Raw genomic sequence first — 27,326 nt, forward strand, 5'->3', positions numbered from 1 at the left:
GGCAAAACGTGAGGCCGTGATGATGACTGCAAAGCAGGAGAAGAGGAACAACAAACATAAAAAAAGATGTGCAAAGAATCCTGAGGTCGCACATCGGAAAGATCAGAAGCTTAATAGCCCATTCCTCCTATTTTTTGATCTTCAGTAGCGTTAGTCAGCTTCCTGCAAGGTGTAACAGAAAAAGCCTCTTACAACACAGTTATCGTAAAGAGCTTGGAAAGGACACAGGGCTGGTCCATCAGGACAGCAGCACAACTGCGCTGAGAACAGATCGTCACAGCTTCAGTGATTCACCAGCTTGGCTAATGAGTAACAGGCAGGCTAAAGCATGAAGCAACTACAAGGCTGCTTGTCTTTAAAAACAGATCACCAGACTAACGGAACTCTCAAACCAGCAGCAGCTGCATCAGAAACAGAAGGTGAGTGCAACTTAATAAAAACATTTTCAAAACAATAATTTCCCTTGAAAATATCTAATTAAAAACTGTTAAGAAAATTCAACAACAATCAAATTGAATTTGTAACAAGTTCTCCTTGTTATTTTAAAGTAATTGTTTAAAGATGCAATTCTTGCCAGAAACTGTGCACTTATTAATAAAAAGACGTAATTCCTTTTTGCTTTGAAGCATAGTGTTGAGAGATTAGCTTGTTTATTGTGTGTCATAGAGAAGAAGCTGAAGTCTTTAAAAGCTGTCCTAGAACTGTTTTAAAAATTATAATCTAATATATAATGTAATACAGTATATATGAAACACACTTTGATGTGTAATTTTATTGTTTTAATATTCATAATCACACTACATTATGAGAGATTATATTTTTTATATCCATTTGATTATCATAATTTCATATAAGTGTATTTTAATTCTACATGCAAAGGGGAATTGTGGCACTCTACACATTTGCTTATTAAATAAAAAAGAGATTCGTATCTTGTGTCCAAAGAAAGGAGAAAAGAAAATATTTGACAATTTTTGTGATACAAGACAGATTTTGACATGCGCACCTCATGCAATGATTAACAGGCTTTCCTCTTCCAGAGGACAGCAGTCCGGAATTTGCACTGTGTGCTTTGTGGGGAGTCTTCACCTGCAGGGCTTCAGAAGCAGAAATAAAATACATATAATCACTCTTTAAAAAACATTTAAAAAATTCTCCTTCTTCTTGTTTTAAAATTCAATTTTGGAACTTCTGTCATTAGTTTATATATATGTAACTCAAAAACAATAGCTTTAGTTTTCCAGTAAATGAACTTCATGCAGTCCGTAGTGCAGCGACTGCAAGGCCTTGACATCATTGGATTTCTCCTCAGGCTACAGTGCAGATCAGTTCACTAACCTTTCCCACTAAATAATCAATATGTTTATACAGCACTTTTTTTTACGTTTATCATGTTTCATAAAACTGGGCTCTAAGAAACATCTGTGAGCTTTCATGTTGTTTTTTTTCCTTTTCTATAAATGAATTTGTTTTATACTTTACATGGGTTTATAAAACATTAACATAAAGTGCTCATGAAGGTTTTACAAGCTTTGAATACCATTAAAATTTACCTGAAATTTATATAGAACTTTCTAAATCGGTGACCTTATAAACTTTGTAGCCTTGAACAAAATGATCAAAAAGTCAAACTGCATAAGAACACCTATATGTGGTGGGGAGATGAACAAAAATAATTGGTTTAAAACTGCAGACAAGGTCAAAGCCCCTTCGTAGGAAGACATATGTAACAGCAAGGTGCACTGAGTTGAAATAGTAACTGTTGTAAAAGCAAAGTCCATTATCAGACGCGAGGACTCGGAAGAGGACCACAGACCAAATTGAGACAGCTGACAGCAGATCATAAAAGTAAACTGGAAGGAAGCCACTTAGTCACTGCGTTTTTAAATTCGGCTCTGAATTCTGCGGGACGACAGTGCAGTGATGTTACAGCAGGCGGTCCGTGCAGACGGGATTTAGTTTTAATAAAAACCCAGTGAGCGATGGGTTTTGGTCTTATTCCAGCTGTATTACAGACACTGTTAAGAGCAGCTGTTAGTAAGGCTATGCAGCATTGAGAAAAGGGAGCAGCATGGATGAGTTTATTCATAGCTAGCAAGCACAGGTAAATAAAAAAGACACTTTGGAAACGCGCTGCTTTTAACAGCAAAATATAGTTTAATGTCACTTGAGTAATCATTTGCCGGCATGATTTTCCTTCCCCTTTTCAAACTTTGTCAGCTTTAGCCCTGAGAATTTTATTTTTCAGTATGTCCAACAGACATACATATACTGTATGTGTGTGTATATATATATATGTTTGTCTTATTTAAGTAGCAATCAAAACATTTACTTGTCATTATTACTTGTTTGCTATTTAAACTGTGGCAGTTGAGGTTCTTTATCACATTTTCTGTGTCGCTGATGTGAATCCGACATTAGAGAGGAGCTCAGCAGTTCTGCGAAGTTCTCTTGAGAAAGCCATTCCTGTGATGGACACAGGCGAAACTCAAAAGAGGCAGTAGAATAATGTTGCAAACGGCCCATCATAACTAGCTGTACTTTTGGAATTTCTGCAATGGCCAAGTCCTGATTTCTAGAGTATTTTACTTTTTTTAACAGGTTTACTACTTCATAAGACGGGACTGAGAGAACAGGATGCAAGAAATCCTGAAGGCTTTGCTCCTTCTCTCCTGCGCTTGCCTGACGCTGGGGAACCGCGTCTATGTTCACCCCTTCAAACTCTTCGCGTTAGAAAATCTCACCTGCGTGAACCTTCAGAGTCACAAGGAGAAGCTCCTGGAGGAGAACTTGATTGAACCCTCCCCTATAGACCCACTAAACACCTTTCAGGGGGACAGCAGCCCAGAAGAACGGCCCGACCAGACCAAACAAAATCTTATCCAGCTAAAAGCCGAAGTGCTTGCAGGGCTCCAGAATGGGCTTGGTCTTCGAGTATACCGCACCCTACTGAAGCAGAAGACCGGGAACGCTCTGTTCTCTCCTGTGAACACTTTCGGGACTCTAGTCACCTTTTACCTGGGGGCCTCATTACCCACAGCTGCAAAACTGCAGGAGTTCATTGGCATAGTGAAGGAGGGAAATACGAAAAACTGCACGTTTGTATTTGATGGCTACAAAGTTCTGACCACGCTTCAGCACATCAGTTCTCTGACTGACGGAACCACCGACTTGCAGAAAACATTTGCCTGGACCTTTGTCGACAGAGGCGTCAAACTGTCGCAGGAGTTTGCTCGGGGCACGCGGAACTTCGCCGATTCCTCCTACATCAGGTCGGTGGACTTCTCCAGCGCCTCAGAAGCCAGACCCCTCATGAACTCCTTCATCGAGCAGACATCTTTGGGGAAAATAAAGAACCTTTTCAGTGCCATCGACCCATCTTCTGACCTGATGTTCGCAAGTTCTGTTCATTTCAAAGGTGAGTTAAATGCAAAAATGTACAAACTGAATTGATTTTTAATTTTAAATTTAGATGAATTGAGCAAAGTAGTTACTGCCAAAGTTAGTCAAAGGACACGCCAAGTAAGAAGCAGGCAGCACTGACAGAGACATGACATTATTAAAAAGTCCCTGTGTCTTTGGTTGTAAATTCTAAAAATAATAAACGAACACTTAGTTCTAGTAAAACACAACTTCCAAAACACTGGAGTGAAACCTTTCACAATCTCATGCAGTTCTGCGTAAGGCCTGGATGTTTTCAGCCTTCTTCCTGCTGATTGGAAGTTGATTCTTATCACAGCTGAATCTACTCAAACATATTCCCTGGGATAACCTCCAGGACCGTGGAGATACCAAAGGGAAGCTAAAGTTAGTGGGCAGCACCAGTGTCTATTTCCCTGAAATACGCCCTAACACTCCCAAAAGAAAGCAAAGACAACATGAGCCTTTCCCCATGGACAGCAAGTAAAAGAAAAATAAAATGATGAAGATTGCTCAAGTTTGTTTTGGGTGACCTTCCCCCCACCGATTTAAATATATTTTATGAGAGCCATCTTATGGGGATTCTAAATCCACAAACTTAGTATGTCCAGAAGTTGGCAGCCAGAATTTTGACCAGGTCACATGCACACAATCACATTACTCCTGTCCTGGAGTCCTTGCACTGGCTACCTATTAGGTTTTGTGTCAACATCAAAATCCTCATGCAGATTTATAAGCTCTGCCTGGTTTGGCACCTCAGTACCTGTCTGAGCTACTGTCTTTCTATTCCTCAACCTCGCAGCCTTCGTTCATGTGCTGTGATTCTGGTCTCCTGTATATCCACCAAGCCCTTCTGCACTCTAGGGGTGATAGGGACTTCTCCTTCTGCGCCCTAAAGCCCCAAGGACATCAGAGAGTCAACTTCCTTTCACTGTTTCAAATCAAGACTCAAAACCTTCCTCTTAATAAAGGCTCTTATTTTATTTAATTGTCTGTCTGTCCCTTTGCATCTTCTACTGCCCTTTAAACCCTTCTGTTCCTTTGTGCTAATTTTCTTATCTCATATCTTTGTTGCTGTTTTCGTTATCCTTTTTTATGTTTTCCTTTAAAGGGCTTTGAGAGGTATAAAAGCCTTGTATAAAATAATGTTTATTATTATTGTTTTTATTGTTATTATTATTAAGTCCAGCTCTGTTGCCCTCCATGAGGGGGATACTGATTTCTGTCACTGTTAAGATATTTATCCTAAAAATAAAGCTTTACAAGACTGGATTGTTGAGTACAGCTGCCAAGAGTAGTCTTTTGCACTTGAATCTAAACAACAGAAAAGTATGCTGATCCTCAAATTGAGAGAAACAAACTTGTTTTGTTTCAGGAAAATGGAAAGTGCCTTTCCAGCCCGAGCAGACCACAACAGAGGGCTTCTGGATCGACAAAGACACCAGGGTCACGGTCCCCCTGCTGTCTCACACTGGCAGTTTCAAGCACAAAGACGTGAAGGGCCTAAACATCTCTGTCCTTCAACTGCCCATGAGCAAGAGCACTTACATGCTCCTTGTCCTGCCACACGAGGGCGCCGACCTGCACCGCATCGAGGAACGTCTTTTTACAGGAAAAAGAGTGGAATTTTCAGAGCTGGACACGGGACTGACTGATGGGTATGGCTGACAAAATCACATTAGAGAGCACATCTAATGGTGTGCTGTTTGTTCATAGAATTACTTCTCAAGCCTACTTCTTAAGTACTGCCCCTTTCCTGATCTTAGTCAATAACGTTAAAGGTCTCTTTGCTACCTCTGCAAAATATCTCATCATCACTACCTGTGTCTCTGTTTTCAAATCCTGTCTAATTTATTTTAGTATTTCTGGTTCAATATACACCGGTTTCCTAAAACTGAAAACTTTAGTTGTTTGAGGCCAAGAGGTTTGATTGTCTGACTTTCTTTCATCGAAAAACTCTTTAAATGGTCTAATTATATTAGTTACCTCGAAAATGTTGGCGTAGGCCCAAAAATATTTTAAATTGTTTAAAAATAATCCTTAAAGGCACTGAAAATATTAATTTTGTTTAGTTGAGCCAATTATTAGGTCAGTTAAGGTAAATGAGAAGATCAGAACAAAAAACAATTCCTCATATATTAAGCACAAGAGAGTTAAAGAAACAAATCATGCAGAATGTGAAAATAAAAACAAGGAAATATGAACTTTACTGATGTTTCCTGTGCACTAAGGAAAGAAATTAATTTAAAATGATTGAGTGGGTCAAGTCCAATTATTTCTAGACATCATGTGCTTATTAAAAGCCACAGGTGAAATGTGTAATTGTGCCAGACTATTGAACAGCTGAATCAGGTCTACGTGCAGTGTGTAGGCCGGGGAAAGGCTTGGAGCACATATGGACAAGCTGTATTTTTTGTGATCTCTGCAGGGTTTTCAATGTGTTCTTGCCCAAGTTCTTCATGAGTACTGTGAACGACCTCCAAGCCCTTCTCTCGGACATGAATCTTCCATATGTGCTGGGTGAAACTGCAGACTTCAGAGGACTTGGTAAAAAGCAGCATTTCACAGTCGGGAAGGTAAAGGTTTTGAAAGGAAACTCGGACGGACCTCACGGCTTACTTTCAGTGTAGAAAAGCATCTAAGAAATATTTCAATTGCACTGAACATTTCAGAGCATACAAAATGTTATCAGAAGGTGTAAAGAACACGGACACAAACCGGTTTGAAGATAAGCAAATAAGAGATAATTCTATCTTCATGTTTAAACTCACAGGTTACAGTTTCTATGTGAAAATAAGGACAATGCTTGATCTGACGAACACACACTTGATCCTAACAAGCTCCCACATCAGGGTTATATACAGTAACATAATGAGAAACCTTTAAACTGTGTTTTGCCTGTTAACTGGTGCTGGAAAACAGACTGTATATTGACATTGAAGGAAAAGGCAGGAATTCTCAAATAGGAATAATGCCTTGGTATGTTCCTGGTCATGTTAAAACCACTGCACCCAGCTGAAAGGTGGTTGCTTAGAAAATAGAAACATCTTACAACCTCCTAGTCAACACTCACAACCACAAGCTGTGTTTTTGCCAAAAAGCCCTTTGACACTTCTGGTTTCACAGGTGCTGAACGGGGCGACGCTAGAACTGTCTGAAGAGGGATCAGAGGCCGGAGAAAAAAGCTACAACAGCACCATTGTCTCCCCTTTCAGAGTCGACAGGCCCTTCTTCTTTGCCGTAATTGAAGGGAAGACGGGCGCCATCTTGTTACTTGGAAGAATAACGGATCCACGGCACTGATGGCATCCTCTCTCAACTGTGAACTAAAAATGTCTGTATTTGCACCGTGGACCAGGAGGAACGATATTTCGTTCCACCGTATACTTATATATGACTGGAATGACAAATAAACGTGAACTTAAATGCAAAAACTGCAACACAATCAGCATGTGCTCTACCCTCTGCCCCTATTACAACTAGCTAACACAAACTTTATCTTCAGCCCGGGGAGTGCACGAGGACAAAGATGCCCACAGTTCTTCTGCCTTCTGAGGAAAACGTGACGTGTTACTGACTCACTTTTCATGAGCGTGCCAGTTGCAGGATGTCGTGTCATTTTAATGCCCTGGGAAGGAAGGATTCTCACACTAACCTGAATGACAGGGCCCGAATAGACTTCTTCAAAATTTAAAGAACAAAACAAAAAGTGCTGGGGAACACTGGCTTGCTAATTGCAAAGTGATGCACCGATGCCAAGACTATGGTCAAAAGCCCGTGACGGGTCCCTGTGTACAATACCCCAACGTGGCGACGTGTACGCAAGAACACACTGAACGCCCCTGCACTTGCAGGTGACACGCAGGTGCGATGGCTTCTAGTGTGGCCCCAGGCCTGCAGAACTCATTCGCCAAGAACCACAAGACTTCCACCAGCCAAGAGCCCTCAACCCCAAGAGCAGGTTTCTCATTTTAGTCCAAGTACCTGGTGAAACGAAAATGATAAAACGCATGCGCTTGACTTAATGTCATATATGTTTGTATAAATGTATGTTTTTATATTAAACATGGCCCCTATAACACATTTCATGAATACCGACGTGTCGCCAATAACATACTGTGCGTCAGAGAGATGTCCACTTCTTCCAGCTCTCAGTATAAATTGCAATGTCTTTTTTGCTTACAGTATCACTACAGTTCAAGAAATTCAGACCTGTATAATGATTATTATAGAAGAAGTATTTTCTGGCTTATAAAAACACAGCAGCATGATGTATGTCACTCAAATTGGTTTTTGGACCAAGTGAATTTAAAAAGTACGTGATGCCCCTCTGGAATCTTGTGTACTACCAAAAAACAGCATTGCTCCACTGCAATGGATTCAATAAATATTTTATTTTAAAACTTTTGAGATTATTGACTTGTATTTTAATTGAAAAAAGAAACAGGAAAGACAATCTGTTACAATTGTGGTTCATTCACTGTGTGGCTGGTATTTGACCACTGTGAATAAACAGGACCCTTGACTGATCCAAGACTGAGGACTGAGTCTCTGTATAAACGGTCAGCTGTATTGTCCTGGGTCATGGTGGTTTTCCTACAGATTTATATTTCATTTACCAAAACAGCAATACAATATCTGCACTCCACGATAGTTAATGACTAAACCCCTTGGACTTCCAGACTGATTAAATATATTCCATTTATTTCAGGAGAAATACTCTTTCATACTTTCTAAGCCTAGCTGAACTGTTTAGTGTACTATACACAAAACTATGTATGTTTCCATAGCTTCAACTCCTGAGCAATGATGCTTATTTTTTAGCCTTTTGAATGATAATAAAGTTTGAAATGCCTCTGTGGAGGATGTTTTTTTCTCCAAGGACACAAGCAACATTTTAAATCAAGAGCATGACCATGGACTAAAAACAATTATTCAGGTACGTTTAATAGCATTATAACTTCCTAGAGAAAACTAAAATGAGTTCATAACATCCATCAAATCGTTAATGAAGTGGTTGGCTTACTGACCAGGACAGCTAAACTTCACATGCTTCCTTCTGTGGTTAGGCACCAGGCTGACTCGGGCAAAGCTGTGGGTGCGTTTTTATAAAGCAGGACTGATTACTACCGCAGATCTGCTTGCTTCTTCCAATTGCCTAAGGAGACAGCACTACACTGAGAGAATAAAATAGACTATAAACCTTTGAATAGAAATGTAAAACAAATATCAAGCAAGTTAAAGCAACTAGGGTACTCCTGCACATCTGGATGGAAGATGTGGATTGAAAAGATTTCATGCTGTTTGCTGTTTTATGAACGAACTCTCAAGAATCACTGTTTTTAACATACTGTAGGCATCTGTTACCACACATGTTCACAACAAGATGAAAATAAACCAAAACTAGAAAAATCAATCCCATTAAAAAAAGACACGTTGTTTCAAAACAATTTCTCAGAATCCAGAAAAACCATAGCGAGGGTGGCAAACGATAAGGTACCGAATAAGATGCAGAAACCAAAATAAAAAAACCATACACCTGGAACCTACGGATCTACCTGGACGTCATGACCTGCTTTTCCAATTCCGTTTGACATTTCAACGTTGACAAAACCAGCCCATCTTCTCGAAAAAGCAGTGCGGAACACACTGGTCCTGTAAAGTTTTTATTCACATGATTATATTTGTTTTTCAAATATACAATAATTATTTTTACCGATTTTTTGCTGTTCAAAAGTCTCCCCAATTTCCACCACCACCTCCCAAATGAATTAGCTACATGTGTAAAATGTCTATCGCCCACAACTGTGACAAAGGCAGGAGGCAACCGAAAAGTCTGCACGTCCTTCTCAACGTCATCCACACCACAGCAACGCCTCCTCCAACCCCACAGCGCGGTGGAGATCGAAGAGGGCGCCGTCTCCTCAGGGCTGCTGCGATGAAGCCCGATCTCTCGCACCTTGCACCAAATCCAGAAGGGAGGAAAACAGACTAATATCGCTGGTCTGCAAACCCATCTTCTGGATCTGGAACAGAAACAGCAAATTGCATTTCGGGATTATAAAACACACGGGATGGGCTAAGTGACGGCATGGCTTTCATAGCTGCAGCCTAGGTCCTGGGTTCAATTCTGAAAAGGGATGCCATCTGTGTGGTGTCTGCATGGCTTTCTCTAGTTGCAATGGTTTTCTTGCACCTAGAACAAGCTGGCAGGGTCCCTTGGTGGCTTAACGTGTGCACATTTCCTGCGATTGTCCAGGGAGCCTTGTGGCTCAGGCCTTCATGATGGGCTCCAGGTTGCAGTAGCCCTTACTAGCCCTTACTTAAGCTGCTTACTGATAACACACTGTTGAGAAAACACATTTCTTTCTGAACATTGAAAATCTTTGCCGGTCTTTCAGACTCTCACAGTGTCCCAGGCCTAATCTGAAACCATGACCTTTCTGGATAAGATTGAATCATACTCTGAGCAAGTGAGAAATTTTCCACTGGCTTTGACAGCAGACGACACTTATTATGTCTGCACATTTGAATATTTTTAGTGTTTTGCAATGTAGTTTTCTAAGCTTAGTTGATTAATGATGCCTATTTACAAGTCTCAATTGAGTGCACTAGGCAGTGTACAATGGACTTCAGTAGAACTTCCTTGCTACTGTGTGGCGGAACGAGTTCTTACCTGTTCCCCAAAATATTCCACGTCTAGGGCCAATTGAAGCCGGATCTTGCCGTCATCTGTGAGGCCTCCATTTGTCTCAGGAACACTTGCAGTGATGGTCTTCCTAGCTTGCTTCAGCCTCTTCAGACTCTCCTCCATTTTCTTCACGGAGCTTAAAACTTCGGCCACCGTTTCGTAGTATCTGTTAAAAAAAAACAAGAAAGGGTTCAAAACCAAGGGACTTGCATTTTAATTGATACAGTTCACATATAACTGAAGTGCTATGAAAAGCTCAATGATATTTAGGCCCAAAGTAACTACTTTCACTCATTAACAATGTCAGAGATGACGCTTAAAGCACATACAGTAAGTGGTGTTAAAATAATATTAATCATAGAAAGAAGGGACTCCAGCCTGACTTGGCCAGTACATGTGCTCGCCAGAGCGTAGCCCTAGTGCATATGTTGCAGGTTCGAGTCTGGGTAATGTCACTGTGACCGAGGCTGCAAGTTCATTATGATTTGTTCTTCAACAAGAGAAAATAAAGTATCATGCCACACAGAGCAGGTCTTAGGCATGGTTCCAGAGGATGTTTAATATAGAAAGATTTTTCAGAAGTATCATCAGGAAGAACTACAATTTTATAATAAAGAAATGGCAACTTTAAATCCATGATCAGTAGATAACTATATTTCATTTTAGTTCAGGTGGATTCATCTGAGCCCTTTAAGTTATGCTAAAACATCTACAATTTTTAGTTTTTAAAAGTCTTCCAATTTACACCTCTCACCCAGCAGTATAGGGGGCTATTATAGAGCAGGACATGGAGATAAAACCAAGACATACTGTGGACACCGACTCACAAGCACCTTGTGATTACCACCTTCAGAAGGACCTTGGATCAACAGACTAACACTTGTTGGATGAAACTGTATGGCTTGTTGATGTCAGCCTCTTGCAATACGCTCATCAACCACATGATTTTTTCCAGGTTGCATTTTAAACTGAAACCTACCTACGAGTGCTGTCAGACAGGGCAACGCGGAACCAGTCCTGAATGATGGAGGGCTTCAGCACATCTTTATAATCACTCTGGAGCTGGTGAAGGGGCTTCAGGGCACTATCCACATAGGGAGATGCTTTTGTGGATACTTCCTGAGGAAAAACAGCCACACCCAGCCTTTACGTACAGAAACTGACATAACTGGCATTGCAGCCCAGGCTGTCAGCCTACAGGTGAAAGCAGGTTCTACAAGTGTGATTAAGAGTGAAGCTTTACCAGCAAAGAAAACTATTTTAGACGACTGGGCTACATGAAATCAAAGCTTGTTTGTTTTTTTCCCCATGTTGCAAATAGGACCTGCTATGCTGTAACAAAAACAAAAAAAGTGAAGAAAAGCCCAGCATTGGTAACCTCAAAGAAAATGTAAAAAGAACACATTTCAATACTGATGTACAAAAATTAAATAATCACAATGAATAAAATAATTAAACACAATTCAAAAGAAACTCCTGGACTATCATCTAGGTAGTCCAAACTTCCCACAGAACAAGAGTGAATTCTGCGTTTCAACAATGTCAGTCATGCCCACATCAGACTGGCTTGGTCCTGCTGCACCTGGTCACGTACTGACCTTGTTTGTTCTGCGGTACAACCTTGGGACTTCTGCCGCACTTTTCAGATAACCATAGCAACTGTCGCTCAAGTGTTGAGTCACTCTGCTGTTGAGAATCGGAATGCAGCCTGACAAAGATGTTCGTGCGTCTGCCAAGGAATCTGTTTGTAAAGAAGAGGGGAGCTTCAAACAGACTTCTTGGCCCAGATGTCAAACACACAACGCCTCTTCACAAAAGGCTTCATTTCTGCTGGAACCAGAGTTAATTTGGTCTATCAATAAGATACTATATTTGATTCCATGACAATGAATCATGAGGAAATAAAGATTTTAGCTAAAATTAGCATTTTCTAATGCATATATTTTGTTATTTTTTCGGCACTAATTCCAAAGACTCCTATAGCATTGTCCAATGTTGTTCCTTGCAAAAAAAAAAGGTTTCCAATTTTAAGTTCCAACAAAGCTCTTAATTAACTTAAGAGTCAATTACCAGCTCAGCCAGAGGAAGACTGCTTCTAAAGCCACTGTTGGAAGATGTCTAAAAACCCTGAAGGATCTAGGCTCTTCAAGATCATAACCAGGCACCACTGGATTACACCCATCCTTGTACAACAGACCTGCTCAACTGTAGCTCTTAAAGTTCACTTCTTAGCTGCACAGCATTTTAATTATGTTACTAATCTCATAGTGTGCCAGTGAAAATCAGGCTGTGGCAAAACTATGCACTAGAGTGGCATGGAAAGGCTGCAAAGTCAAAGCAACTCCTGTTGCACAGAAGACTGACCCCTGCTGGGGAGGCTGGAGCACTGACTGAAACTTTACTAGAGTGTCCCCTTGTGGATACTTTAATAATTAACCAAAAAGGGATGTATGAGGCACAGTATTCCAAAAAACTGGGGGAGCCTTTAGACTTTATCTGACATAGTGATTTTCCAAATATGCTGTATATCATATGGACCTCTGCAGAATACTTTAAGTAGCAGTGTAGGTGTAGTGTAACTGTTTTGAAGCTAATGTAGCTCAACCACAGTAAGAGTGTTTTATTTAACACAACGCAAAAACTCATACCTGAGAGGATTTCAAAGTTAGTGAACCCAATGAGCTCCAGTCGGTGTTTAATCATTTCTGAAAGCTGTGGAATCTATAAAGAGAGGAAATTTGGCTGGGTTAAAAAAAGACCAACATGCCAAAGAACAATGCTTTTAGTCAAGAAGCAAGATGTGCTTTCAGTTACACCAGTTACAAGACGGCTACCCACAACTTCTTCCTAAAGCTCAAAGACTCTAATATCTAACACTTTCCTAATGCTTCCTTCCACTGATGCATGGGCATCCATCTACACACACACAGAGGATTTCAGTTAGAATATTGTGGACAAGTTTGGTCACCACACCAGGAAAAACATTCTACTGCAATGGATTCAGTCTAGAGGAGAGCACCCAGACGCATTCTGGGACTCGAGGGAATGGGATACGCTGACAGGCTGAAAGAACCAAAACTTCTCAGTGCTTAACAAAGGCGACTATGAGAGGTATTGACACAAGAATTCAGAGTCCTCAAGGACACTGAGAAAGTCAACCCAGCGCATTTATTCAGAACGAATGCTGATAAACTCACCAGAGGACACAAGTGGAACTACAGTAGAAAGAATTGCACTTAAAACCAAGAACAGGAGGCTCTTCTTAACAAAGGACGATGGAACAACCATCCTTTGGTTGAAAGTGACATTGGATACCTATGAACTACCAAATAAGAAAGTCAAGCTCAATGACCTCCTCTCATTTGTAACCTTTCCAATGTTATCATGTGCTATTGTACAGTATATGAAGAATAACTTTGGGTACAATTGACTTTAGTGGATTTGTTCACATTTCAATACTACATGCTCAAGCTGTGAAAAACTAAAGGAGGGAAAACCCCCTTCTGGAGAGCAGGCGGAGAAACTGTACTGCACTCGTACCTGGTCCTGCAGCTTATCCACGTCAGCCACTATGGACACCAGCTGCTGGGCAGACAGTGCTGTTGTAGTGCTGGCCTCGCTCCCCGAGTCCTCCTGGGAGGTCAAGCTGGAGGAGGAAGCCGAGCTGCTCAGGGGCTTTGGCGTGTCCTTATGGGCTTCTGTGACCGCAATCTTATTCAGCGCCTGCAGCAAAGAAAGGAAGCGCCTTGAATGAAGCAGCTAATGTACCGCCCTCAGAAGCTAAGGAAGGCTGTGCATGGACAGCACTGGGGTGAGAGACCTTTAAAGAAACCAGGGAGTGATCAGAAACCATTAGCTGACACTCTGCCCTCAGGACCAGAGTTACCTAATCTACTGACACAGTAGAGTAACCCAGGACACTATGTTGTAAGGCAGGCCATGGTCCCGATTGTCTTAGTCAGGAAAGATCTCATGGCACTGCTTTTAAGAGAAGGGAGGTACTGAGAAGTACAGGTAGGTAGGCCTGCCTAAACCCCAGTCGTAATTTAATATTCAAAGAGTCTCACTGCTCCACTTGAAGCGCTGTGCAGTGGGGCTGCTGGAGCCTCAGGGTGGAACAGGTGGGTGCCTCCTACGTGTATGGCACTTTGGAAAGAGCAGCAGCAGCAATAATAATCCTCTTCTCACAGCTACTACTATCAGCTACACAGCTACTATCGCAGACGCTGCTCCTTTCAAAACAACAGTGCTCTGCACGCATCAGCTCAGGTTACCGCCCTGTAAAATCGTCTGCGGACAGGAGGACTCACCTCGCCCAGGAACGTCGAGTACCGGGACAGCAGCTGCAGGGTGAGCTTCCAGAAGCGGTGGGCCAGCAGGGGCAGGTAGACCCTCTCCGCCCAGCACTTCAGCAGGCTGGTCCACAGGACCTGGGAGGCCAGCAGGCGATATGGGCTTCCCGCTGCACAGGGGACCAGGGAGAGAGGCCAGAGTTACAGCCCCAGACACCAGTGTGACCGAAACCCCCAGCAACACACACAGGGCTAAGAGCAGAACATCACACAACCTCAGAAACACCTTTTCCTTCTCTTTGTTCTACAGGCTGTGGGGAAAGAGTGGTGTATTGGACTGATCCATTTGTGAACAAGTGTATGTTTAATTATCATTCTTTCATTCTCAGGTAATAATCTCTCAACATTCTTTGGGCTCAAATTATATCTTTACGTTTTGACACAAGGATTTGATGAAGGGCCAGAACTCTCTCTTCATTCTCCGAAATGATTTATCTCTCTCTGGCTTGGAGATCCAGTTTCCCCCGACGGACAGAATTGTTTCCCTCACTCCCTGCATGATTTCTGGGCCACTCTCTCCTGCAGGGTGGAGGGCTGAGGGTCTTGACTACCAGGTTTAATACAAACAGAATAAATCTCCTTGGCACAGCTGCCCTTACATGGTGCTTCTTGAAGGCCTTCTGACATTGCAGACTCCAGGCTCCCTGCGATCTCCTTAAACCTGAGAGAGAAACAGCACCATCCGTTACGTGACTATCCATACTGCACCACAACACGAGAAGAAAGTTCACTCAAATATCCGGCCTGTGACTTGCTGGGCTGCGAAGATTTTGCTAAAAACTCCCTGCTTTCAAAATGTTCGTTTTCTTGTGCACCTGTTAGTGTTTTACCATGATATATTTGTGATGCAATGTTTATTTCTAGATCGCATCAATAAAATGTCTACTATTTGGAAAAGACAAACAGATAAATAGATTTCCTAACCCGAATAATATTCCATTTTGTACCTGAACTTGCTCCTCCACAACAGATAAGAATTACTGGAATAAAATTCACTTCCTGCCCTGTCCCCAGTCAGTGTATTCTCAAAGGTCAATGATTAGGTTAATGATTGGGATCCAACTCTGAGGTAACTGTACTTGAACAGATGGTCATTTTCTTAGGAGGGCTTTAAAATGAACACATTTTGGGGACCAGACCATGTATGCCAAGACCATCCTGGGACCCACCCCAGACCAATTTGGGTCTTTGATTCAAGTTTTACGCTATCATGTATTGAATCCTCACTTTGGTGTACATAGTGTAGAATTTACTAACAGGTCTTGTTGTTATCTGAGAAGGTAAAGCCGGTGCATGTTTTGTATACAGTGAAGAGAAGAACAGATTGCAAAATAAACAAAAGGGTTCCATCTGGGCTATAAATTAAAACAGCACACATACAAATAGGTCATTATTCATATATTGCATAATGCACTACAGCAAGAGGAATGGAAAAGTAACAGAAAGTAGCTCTCTGTGAGGCATTTCCCTGAAATGGACTTTATTTTGCAAAACACACAAAACCCACGTAAGTCAGTCTGGTGTGCAAACAGTGTGGGTGATCACAGTGAAAATCAACAAAACCTTCACGTCGCCTCTAGGACGATCAATAGGCTCGATGGCACTGAGAGTTTTTTTCAGTATGCTTAAATTTTGCAATCCCAGCAATCACTCCACTGATGGAAACACACTCCTAAACCCTGAGACCCCATCTTGTGAATCCCCCCTTCTTTTTGAGGCACCTCTGTACCTTATCTGCTGTAACTGTGCATAACGTTAATTCATTAATAAAATGACGTTTTTTTATCCTTTGAGTTTACTTAATATTCAATTATAAAATGCTCAACCAGGTACTCTATCTAGGAGTGCATGCCATTATAACTGTATTAGCTGCATTAGCTGTTATAAGTAATGTGCTCTTTTGAAAGCAGAAGCCGAACCTCAAGTGGGAACAGTTCTCTTGTTCAATGGTGTTGTAAGCATGCATTTCAGCCAGGACAAAGCAATGGTAGACAGCAAATAACTCAGTTACAACTCTGTAATAAACGAGTTGCGATAAGGTGCTTCCTGTTTCCTTGGAATTGATTTAACCATACGTTCTCCAGTGTCCTTCGGTGGAAGGGATCCTTTGTGAAAAATTCCACACAAAGGGAAGAATTTCCACAAAAAGTTTGGCTGCTTCCGAGAAATCCTGATTCACAGAAGCCAAAGTACATCAGCCTGATAATGACTCTCATAAAGGAGGTAAACAGCAGGGAAGCACATGATGCAAGCTCAACAGAGCAGCTGGCTGCGGTGAGATGGGGTTAAGAGACCTATGGTCACCGGAAGGCAGTATCTAAGCAAGGCCTGTATTCATTTACTCTACCCCGGCACCGACAAATACTGTATTTCATTTCAAATTCTCAACAACACCTGTCAATTCACACTACTGAAAAACCCTGAGAGGTTTATTTATGTAGAGGTTTATTTCTTCTTGATCAATAATGCCTTCAAAAGCCCTTACAGAACTAACATCTTTCAACTCAATACACACTTATGTGTAAAATGTTACGATTTTGTTTGGATTTAGTCAAATAAGAAAGCTCTTAATAATAAGTTGAAGCTCAGTTCTTCACAAGGATGAGGAAGTTCAAACCACTGCATTTTACAAGCTCTGTCTCTGAAGTCAAACTAAACCTGAAACAGGAGGACAGATTAGGCACAAACCCAAGTCTCGCTCCCTTTCCAAGCCACTCATTTCTAGACTACAATTGAGCCTCTTCCCCCTTTCTGCACGTCAACTGGGTGCAGAAAAAAGACAAACATGTTACTGTTTTCTAAATGCGGGCCAAGCACTTTTAACCAGAATGTTGATCGAAAGAAAATGCATTTTCATCTGGAAAAAAAAATCACTTTCACTAGTGTGGGTTCACTTCAGCAGAAATAAAACATAAAGCCGCAGAAACAAGAAAGTTTCAATATATACAATTTCATTTTTAGTAATTGCAAATGTTGGTTTTCTTTACTTCCTCTATGCCTTTGACAAGCCGAGACGCAGCATTCTGAAAGAAGGGAAACGAGATTTAGGAAAAATCTGAAAATATGCTCATGAGTCATTAAATCTAACAGCTTGGCAGCTCATCCAGTGCGCAGGAACAGGTGGGGTGTCGTCCGCACACAGCCTCTTCGCAGGTGGAGCATTAGAAATCATGCTACTGACCTGAGCTGGAAGTAGACGGGCAGGTTCCACTTATTGTGAAAGCTCTGGTATGAAGGGTGTGCTCGCAGCCTCTTCACACTGGCCTGAGAGCCGCACTGACGCTCGAATTTCCGCACAAACTCCATGGTGATGCTGTATTTCTGGAAAATTGAGAAGATTTCAAAGAGTGATCTTGCGCTGCTGGGGTACGACATAGCTAGATTTAAAATCCGCATCAGACGTCGCTCTTGGTTTGCCAAGTGGGTGGCTTAATTTCCAATTTATTTTTTAACCCTCGAGCCTGCAAAGGGCAGAGCACAGCATCCTTTAGGAACAGAAGAGCCTACTCTCCACCTGGTCTACCTGGCGCACCCAGGAAATTCTCACACGGCACTCGGGGCTTGTCAATCTTACCTCGTAAAAAGCATCGGGGTTCCCCGGATTGAAGAGAGAGGGGAGCCGCTCCTCCAGAGCTTTTACAATTTCTGGCCAAACCGAGTTCACCATGAAGTCATACCCTGGAACTATATCAGCTTTATCACTGGAAAGAAAGACAAGTCCAATTCATTCAATGAACAGAAAGTTAAGCAAATGCAATGTAATGAAGGCCAATCTCAACATCCCCCATTTTAAATATTTATATACAAACACCATGATCCATGAAAGAATTCTATTAAAAACTGCACTGATGGGTGATGTCCTAGAAATGTTCATAGCTAACTGCTGGGACGAGCTCCTGTTATAAAACCTCATTAATCGCCTGCTGAATGAATCAGCATGATCAGCCCACAGGTTGTGAGTCACGGTCTTGGACTGTTTTCATGGCTCCCCAGTAACACGCCCACCTTATCACTGCTTTTCACCGCCTGACAAGCCACAGCTGAAACTGGGAGTCCTCATTCAGAGGCACCACGCCCGCAGTCCGCGCAGCGTCGGTCGACGGCTTTCAGAATCGTCCGTCACGACCAGAATACCAACCCTGGCTGGCGGACAACAAGCCGCAACTTCTCACGGAGCGAGCGAGCGACTGACCAAGAAATACCCCTTACCTCGAAACGGCACCCCCGGTCACTTCTCGGAGCAGTCGGCAGTGATGTGGCACAAACTCGAGGAGTTTTCCGTACACTGTCTGCAGACCGCTGGGATGCGACTGGACAAACTGTTCGACTATGACCTACACAAGAGTATAGGGATGTTGAAGTCTTTCCAGCATCCCGACAGTTTTCCCCACCTCCTCCTGCGTTTATATCAGCCTCGGTTCACCTGGCCCAGATTCCAGGTCCGCCTGCATTCGGCTCTGCCCATTGCTGAGGTAGGTTGGCTACAGCCAAGGGTGTATCACCTGTGTGCTAAACCTGCTCATATTAATGTGGCAGGGCTCTGGAAAAAACAACTTTATTTTCCATCCAGGCTTTTAGGAAACCACTCTTAGTTGTGAGGTGTAGTGTTTTGTTATTTACCCCTCATTTTCCCCATTTAAAAAAAAAAAAGGTTAATTGTACGAGGGAAGTGAAAACCCTTGGCTGTGTAGTTGTCTTTCGCGGTGTGGCGCGGCTCTCGGAGACGGGCCTCACCTCATCCACATACGGCTTGACCAGCACCTGCCCCACCAGGGCCTCGGCGTCCCTGGTCTTGTCTATGGTGGCGTACGTCCTCAGACAGAGGCGCACGATGTCGACGTTAGACGTCTGCAGGCCCTCTAGCAGCATCCCCTCCAGAGACTGCTGGAGCATGGCGGTGATCCCGGCGATCCGCTGTCGAGACAAAACTCCCCTTCCTCACCTGCTGAGCCCACAGGCGCTATGGTGCACGCCTCGTATTTCGACACGCATGCGAGAATAAAGGATGATGAACGAAATCACTGCCACATACTGTAGCACTTTTCGTTCAGCGTACCGTCTAGTCTTTAAATACCTCAAGAGTAAAGCATGAACACAGAATTTAGACTGGTATTTGAGCGCTCTTAAATTTCAGATATATGCCTGGGAGCACTGTCTTGCTTTCTTGGAAAACCTCCTAATATTTGGGATGGGGAAAACAATCTTACCTGGAGCAATAACAGGGAGTAACACAAGCCACAGGACAAACTGCTGTTGATCTCGGTTTGACATTTGAAAGGATTTTTTTAAATGACTGCTTTTTTCCATTGGAACTGGAAGTCATTTTTTACTGCCTCTGAAGTGGAGGAGGATACTTTATCTGGTGTCCGTTCTGGCAGCTGCTCACAAGCACCCTGCCCTCTTACTGCGGCTCTGGAAAGACACGCTCTCTTGCACTGGTTTCCAGTCATGTCGGGGGGGGGTCCACATCATGACTGCTGCTTTAATGACTGCGGCGGTCACTCACGGGTCGCACTTTGTCCAGCAAGGGCATCCCTTTGCTCTGCACCGCGTGGAACTGCAGCTGGTTGAACTCGGTGGCAATCCGCTCCAGAACTTGTCCCGCCAGGAGGGGGCTGCAAAACAGGAGCGTGGTCACTCTGTGCCAAGTCAATACGACAGCAACAGCAACAACTCGCAGAGCAGCCAAGGGCTATGACCTTCAAAAAATTATATAGAAATATTCCCAGTATCCGGAGTGCAGCAGATGGTTTTCCTTCCTGAATTATACATAATTCACTTCCTTCCAGGCAAAATGAAGCCAGTCTGGAAAAAGTTTCAAATGTTCCCTGAAAGACTGTACTACTATACATTTTCAAACCCGGGATGGTCTATAAGCCCCTGACATATTATAATGAACACCTCCCAAGGGTCGGAGGAGGTGGCTCTGTGGCTAAGGATCTGTGCCTGTGGCTGGAAGGTTGCCGGTTCAAATCCCGCAGCCGGCAGAGGAATCCTACTCCGTTGGGCCCCTGAGCAAGGCCCTTAACCCCAACTGCTCCAGGGGCGCTGTACAATGGCTGACCCTGCGCTCTGACCCCCAGCTTCTCCCCCTGTCTGTGTGTCTCATGGAGAGCAAGCTGGGGCATGCGAAAAGACAAATTCCTAACGCAAGAAATTGTAAAGGGTTAATAAAGTGATGTTATTATTATTATTATATTATTAAAACAGTGTGAACCGGATAGATGATCAAATTCAAAGCAAAAAAAAAATGGAAATACACCATTTCAACACCAGCTGTGGAAAATCGTCAAAGATCTTTAACACCAAGCTTAAATAAAAAGAGCTTGATGTGAATTAACAGGGCTTGCTCGGAGTTGCAGCTGAGGCAGTGAATTTAAGGCTCGCTACCGCCCTCTTGTGACAAGAAGTGCTGCTGACATGGAAAAGAGAGGGAGTCGAAGGGGAGGCAGCTCTACTTCCACAATGATGCAGATCCCCCTCCTGCTCAGCTTTGTTCTTCAGCCCAATTGACTTGATACTGGAAGCGCTAACAAGGAAAGTCATAAACACCAAACTCCAGAAATTGTTTAAGTCTCATCTGGCTCGCAGGAAGCTCAGAGGTATCATACAACGACACCTGCAGTACACGAGACTCACCTGTTTGCGTCAAAAGAAGGTGCGTCTTTGGAGTTTTGAGAGTTGAGGATTTTTTCAATCTTCTCAACTGACCGGACAACTTGGATGAGCCTCAGGACACACATCTTATAAAAAAATAAATTACAAATGAAAAACAATTGAGATATAATGGAGGAAGATGTACTAACACTTAAAAACATAATTATCTATTAAAAGTGAACAAATTCACAAATGAATGATCATTAAGATAGACCAGATATCATACTAGAAGTGCCCCAAAAGTAACCATATATATTGCATGTATTTTTAAGACAGTCCAATAATGTCACATAATCTGCCCCCAAATAAACACCAAAATTGAAGCAGATGAAAAGGATGGCGAGTTCTCTCACGACACCCATATAACTATAATGAATGCAGTCAGAATGATATTTTTTTCTGAGCTGAGTGTACACCACAAACCTACCTTTTTTCTCTGTATATCATCTTGTTTCGATAACCGGTCGTCTATTGCTTGAATAACTTCACTCACAGATGATCGTAGGCTCTTTAAAATCAAGGACATTTATACAGTAAATTATGCTGCATACAAATGACTCACTGATGCAATTACAATGCTGCCTGAAAGCCAAAGCCATTAAGCAAATTATATCCTTAGAATCAGGAATGTCACATCAGTGGGTTTTTCTTAACATGAAGGATAAGAGGCTTGGTAATTTCTACATTTTGTCCAATTTTTCTAGGATGTTTCTAGAATGTTTAGTGGTTTGATGTCATGCATGCAGTGAGAGACACTGAAAACTGCCGACTTATTAATACCAGCTTTCCGTACAGAACGTTTTACGTGATGTTGTCTGCTGGTCTTTCAGATTGTTTCGCTGTCTGTCACTGAAAATAAAACACTTGGGAGGACAGACGAATATTGCCAAACCCTGCTCCATTAAAACGAGCATACTATCACATCCGGTCAAGCTGCAAACAGTGCAGATAACAGCAGCACAAAACCACATAACAAAGCAAGAGCAGCACAAATTAAAAGCCCAAAATCCTCTATTTACAAAGCAAAATTTATGCTGTGTTACATCCTGTTTATCCTGATTATTCTGTTTCCATCTCCAAGCTGACTCACTTTGGATATTTTGTTATAGTCCGGCTTTTGTGCGTTCTGCGATTAGATGACCAAGGGATGTTCTGTTATAACCATGCATGCAAATAAATACATGTGCAAATTCCGATCCTGATAAATGATTTGTAGAAAAAAAGAAGTCAGCGCCCAGTTGACAATCAATAGTTTCCTCCCAAATAGGATCCATAGGTAACACTTAACATGTAATGGGAAATCCTACAGTCAAAGGAGGGTATGTATGCATTAGCTGAAAACAAAATCTAAGTACTTCTCTTAAACAAGAACATTTACGGAAATGGACATTTATATATTCTAAATATAAAAAGTATTACTATTCAGAACAAACTAATTCAATGGACCAGACAAGAAACAGTAGCGACAGGAGTTTTCTTTGGATGTTTGTCTAAAAATCCCAGACACAGTGTGTGGAATTTGTGATGAGATACCCCCAGTTTGTCCTGAGAAAACAAAAGTAAAAAGTGAAGCAGACACATTGGAAACATACCAGCACCTCTTCTCGTAACTGGCCCAGGGGGACTGTGAGCTGGTTGAGGGCTTTATCCATTCCAACCTGAAATAAAGAACAGAAAAGAGACAACTGCTCAAGGTGCAGCTCTGGCTTTAAGAGTAACTTATTAAATCAAAACTGCAGCCTGCTCTACACTACAAACCTATAACAATCACACCTGTACAGTTACGACACCTGGAGCTTCCTAAGGTCATGAGAAATGTGATAAACCTGTTTCAAGAGCAAAGAGTGGGGTTCCCAAAAAAAGACAACATTCTCGTCACCTTGAATCATTTGTGAATCTTTACAGCACATAGCTCAGATCCTGATGGACCTGAAGATAATTTTAACATCTAGAAAGAATGAACTAATTCCTCAAATCTCATTGAACTCAGATTCAGGCAAGAGGTGTGTGTTCATACAAAGGGTGGTCGTCTGTCTGACTTAATTCACAACAGATGAAATGAATGGGATGAAACTTGAAACTAGTGGAGAGCTGATGCAAATATATTCAGGAATCTGCCATTTATAAGCAAATGGGCATACTTCATAACACCTGCGGGATAACGGTAAAACTTCAATGCAAAAGAATTCTCCATAAGAAAAGGAAGTATAATCAAAGTCAAATTTGCATTACTTGTTGAAATGCAATGAAAATATTACAGAATTGCGACAATGTCACTATGTCCACATAGGTTTTAAGCATATGAATAACGATATAATAATAATTGCGCACACTTATATAGCGCTTTTCTGGACACTCCACTCAAAGCGCTTTACAGGTAATGGGGATCCCCTCCACCACCACCAGTGCGCAGCCCCACCTGGGTGATGCGACGGCAGCCATAGTGCGCCAGAACGCTCCCCACACACCAGCTCTCAGTGGGGAGGAGAGCAGAGTGATGAAGCCAGTTCAGAGATGGGGATTATTAGGAGGCCATGATGGGTCAAGGCCAATGGGAAATTTGGCCAGGGCGCCAGGGTTACACCCCTACTCTTTCTGAGAAACACTCTAGGATTTTTAAAAACCATGGAGAGTCAGGACCTCGGTTTTACGTCTCATCTGAAGGACGGCGCCTGTTTACAGTACAGTGTCCCCGTCACTATACTGGGGCATTAGGACCCACATGGACCGCAGGGCCCCACTAAGACCTCTTCCAGCAGCAACTTCAGTTTTCCCCAGGAGGTCTCCCATCCAGGTACTGGGCAGCCTCGCGGCTGCTGGCGACGTGCTGCACGAGCGGTTAAGCTTGGGGACACACGGTCGCGCGGCAGCAGCGGCGGCGGCGGCAGCGGCGGCGGCACAGGGGCTCACCAGGTTAGTGGAGAGGTTAACGAAGTCGGCGTAGTCCTTGTTGATGAGCTCCACCATGGCGGTCTTGAGCAGCTTGTAGTAGAGCTCCAGGTCCTCCCGCAGCTGCTCCAGCTGCACGCGCCGGCGGCAGTCCGCCACGAAGCGGTCCACATCGAAATCATCCTGGGGCGGAGCAAGCAGGCAGCTGTCAGGATGCCGGGGTGGGCACCTGGCACTACCCACCCAATTTCTAACCACTCCTTCCAATTCAGGGCCGCGGGGGGAGCCGCGGTTGATCCCAGCAAGCCAGGGGCGCCAGGCAGGGTACCCCCTGGACAGCACGCCAGTCCATCGCAGGGCAGACACACAGACACACTCACGCCAGGGGCGACAGTCCCAGAAGCGAATTAACCTACCAGTATGCATTTGGACTGTGGGAGGAAACTGGAGCACTCAGAGGAAACCCACGCAAACACGGGGAGAACATGCAAACTCCACACAGACAGCACCCCAAAAATGAACCCCGGACCCCAGCACATCAAGGCCGCAATGCTAACCGCTGTGTCGCACATAACTTTACACTACGAAACAAAATGAAATACTAGAATTACATAACATAATGAAATTTAAAAAAAAAACCTTTACATTATTGGAAAGTATGTACTCCTACTAATTACGGCAAGGTGCCAGAAATGACCAGAAAGTTCAAATAAACAGTGATAAAATCAAATAATCAACTGTAATGTAGTATCAATGACAGAAACCTTCAAAAAGAATAACAGAGAAGTTTAGGCCGTTTTTTATGCGCTCATACTATTCGTTTGGCATAGTGTATTAAGCTTATACAATTTACATGGTACTGTACTGTACTTTCTGGTACACTGTTCGGATCTGACGGTTTCTGTACAATGTTGTTGTGGCATTAAAGTCTGATCTTATTGCGGAGTATTTCTGTAACTCTGTGATAATATTGGGTCGCTTTATAGCCATTAGTGTGACCACGAAATTAAGAGCAGGTGCCACTAGGATTGAAAGAGCCACTTCCTGAAGACATGGGCTATCCCTACCGCATTTCACGCCACAGCTCAAGAAGACATGATGCTTATTAGCAACCAAACTCAGCCTTGCACTGCTGTCTGCAGAACGGGATCTTCTAAATGGGGAAACAGTTTATTTAAATGTAATAATCACTTGAATAATCGAGGTAAAAGGGGCAGATATTCTCATTGAGCGCAGTTCAAATCTAAACTTTTCCAATGTCAGAAATCAGTTCAGAGGGTCATCTCCTCTCCTTTTTGTACGTCAGCCGAAATTTCGCTAACAAAACGACGTTATCCTCATTTATAGAAGTGCACAGTTCACCTCCAAGCCACACTTAATTCGACTATTTCCTACCTTCATAAACTCGTCTTTGTCAAAGCAAAGCGTGTCGGGTCCCTTCGGGAGGTTCATCGTGCTCCTTGCGATGAACCTAAATATGCAAAAAAATCTGGTTTGCACTAAGAACAATCCTCGAATACTACTGCATCACATCGCGAATTTTTTAAAACCCAGCTAAGGGAAAGAAGTAACACTTCCGCCAACATGGCATTTCTAAGCACCACAGAGTCCGCAATGAGCTTAGAGAGCGCCTCAAGGCTGAACGCGTGGCGCCACCTTCAGGATACCGAGCGAAATACAGGCGAACCTAAGTTAGTAAGGAATGAATATAGTGTACCCATGATGTCCTAATTCTGTTTTATAGCACCGCCACTCACCCCCAGTTTTAGGAAATATACTCTCTTCCTAAAGGAATACCGACGCTACTATACATCACACAAACGTTTAACACGAAGGCTAACATTCTTTATTCTTAGTAACTTTAATTATAACTGAACGTACCGCACATGCTATGCGCAAAACGCCCTTTTAATTTTTAATACAACTATAGGACACCCTGAAATAACTTTTATTCTTTAAGTATTAATCACTGTTGGAAGGCTCTTATAAAACATATATTATCACAATCATAAATGACAAAATCTGCTATTCTTTTGTGATGCAAAGAGTATACAGAGCTTCTGGTCTTTTGAATCTTAAGGACTGCTCTGTCTAGGATGTGTTCAAAGGAGCAGGGCTTTGACGAGGGTGGCAGAAACACCCCATTAGTTACGAGCGCTTTATAATAACACCACCATTCTTTATAATACACCACCACTCTGCACCATTAATACGGTCACTTGAATCCTATGTACAGTATGTCCTCGAAACGACGAGATAACTCGCTTCTTCGTCGCAAATACAGGCGACTTTTTGTTTCCTAGTGCTCAATGGAACTATCAAAAGTGTCGTTTGTAGTTGCCCTGAATGAGCTTTGTTCATGACTTGCTTCTGTATTTGCAGTCCGCTTTAAAAATTCGGCTTCGGTCATGAGATAATCAACAGTGGCTGTCTGTGCCAGTTTCGTTATGATAAATATTTGATTACTGAACTGTGTCCGGGATCCCAGTCGACCAAGCGGGACCAGTTATGCAAAGTTATGCACTTAACACCGTAGTAGGTCCATCGGTGTAAAATGAGATTATCGGTGGCATTTAATCACTTTTAATACGATGATAGTGTCAGTTAAAAAGCCTGTATTGCTATATTGTTGTACAATCATGCTATTTCTGTTTATTTATTATGTCACTTGTCACACCATGTGACACAGTTCACTATATTATCCGAGCCTCGCTGCAGAGGCTAGAATTGTGAGAAACAGCTCGACTCCATGTGATAGGAAACAGCAGAGCCATGCTATTTACTGTATGTAAATATTATTATATCAAGACACATTGCAAACACAACTGGGTTATACTGGGATAGAGAGACACACAGGGGTGTCTAGTAGGGTATTTAATCTTCATATCACAGATGACAGATTAGTCTTCTACATACAGTAGTAGGGTTTTATTCCATTTGCTTTCAGTGTTTTAAATCTTTAATTAACGGGTGTGTTTAACTAGAGCTGCCTTGCTTGAGAAAAAGGCTTTATTTGCCAAACCTACCTCCAGAATAAAATCAGAATTCTCCGGCCGCTCTTAAATTTATTATTAAAATGAAACCTTACATTTTAAATATTTTTCCGTATCATTATGAATATCTACCACAACACAATAACTGAATTCTGAAGTTGTACTTCCGAGAAACGAGTAAAGGCTTCGCCTTTTTATTCCTAAATTCATATTTTTAAGGAGTGATTGAGTTACTTCTGATAACCCGAAGTGACGAACAGTGCCGGTGATGGTCGGTCCTTTATCGCGCAACTCAACAGGCTCCAGCACATCTAGAATCAATTG

The 27,326-nt window shown here is 42.5% G+C and overlaps 2 protein-coding genes across 2 annotated transcripts; one reads left to right on the forward strand and one right to left on the reverse strand.

Annotated features, from left to right (window-relative positions):
* Window positions 1-369: 369 nt before the first annotated feature.
* Window positions 370-6,822, forward strand: agt (angiotensinogen). Its single transcript, XM_088933959.1, has 5 exons — window positions 370-419; window positions 2,602-3,418; window positions 4,796-5,078; window positions 5,849-5,996; window positions 6,547-6,822. The coding sequence occupies exons 2-5, from the start codon at window positions 2,638-2,640 to the stop codon at window positions 6,721-6,723; spliced, it is 1,389 nt and encodes a 462-aa protein (XP_088790085.1). The 5' UTR covers window positions 370-419; window positions 2,602-2,637; the 3' UTR covers window positions 6,724-6,822.
* Window positions 6,823-9,073: 2,251 nt separating this feature from the next.
* cog2 (component of oligomeric golgi complex 2) lies at window positions 9,074-25,613 on the reverse strand. The gene is made up of 18 exons (XM_088933958.1): window positions 25,405-25,613; window positions 24,031-24,192; window positions 22,713-22,778; window positions 21,548-21,628; window positions 21,103-21,206; window positions 19,970-20,078; window positions 19,198-19,377; window positions 18,673-18,797; window positions 18,038-18,164; window positions 17,645-17,784; window positions 15,063-15,124; window positions 14,422-14,573; window positions 13,652-13,834; window positions 12,760-12,832; window positions 11,710-11,852; window positions 11,091-11,230; window positions 10,097-10,277; window positions 9,074-9,446 (listed from the first exon to the last, which is right to left on the reverse strand). Exons 1-18 carry the CDS (start codon window positions 25,459-25,461, stop codon window positions 9,345-9,347), a joined length of 2,187 nt encoding a protein of 728 aa, XP_088790084.1. The 5' UTR covers window positions 25,462-25,613; the 3' UTR covers window positions 9,074-9,344.
* Between the last annotated feature and the right edge of the window lie 1,713 nt (window positions 25,614-27,326).

This window comes from Atractosteus spatula, chromosome 15, assembly GCF_055471065.1.
Source record: "Atractosteus spatula isolate fAtrSpa1 chromosome 15, fAtrSpa1.hap1, whole genome shotgun sequence".
NCBI lineage: Eukaryota > Metazoa > Chordata > Actinopteri > Semionotiformes > Lepisosteidae > Atractosteus > Atractosteus spatula.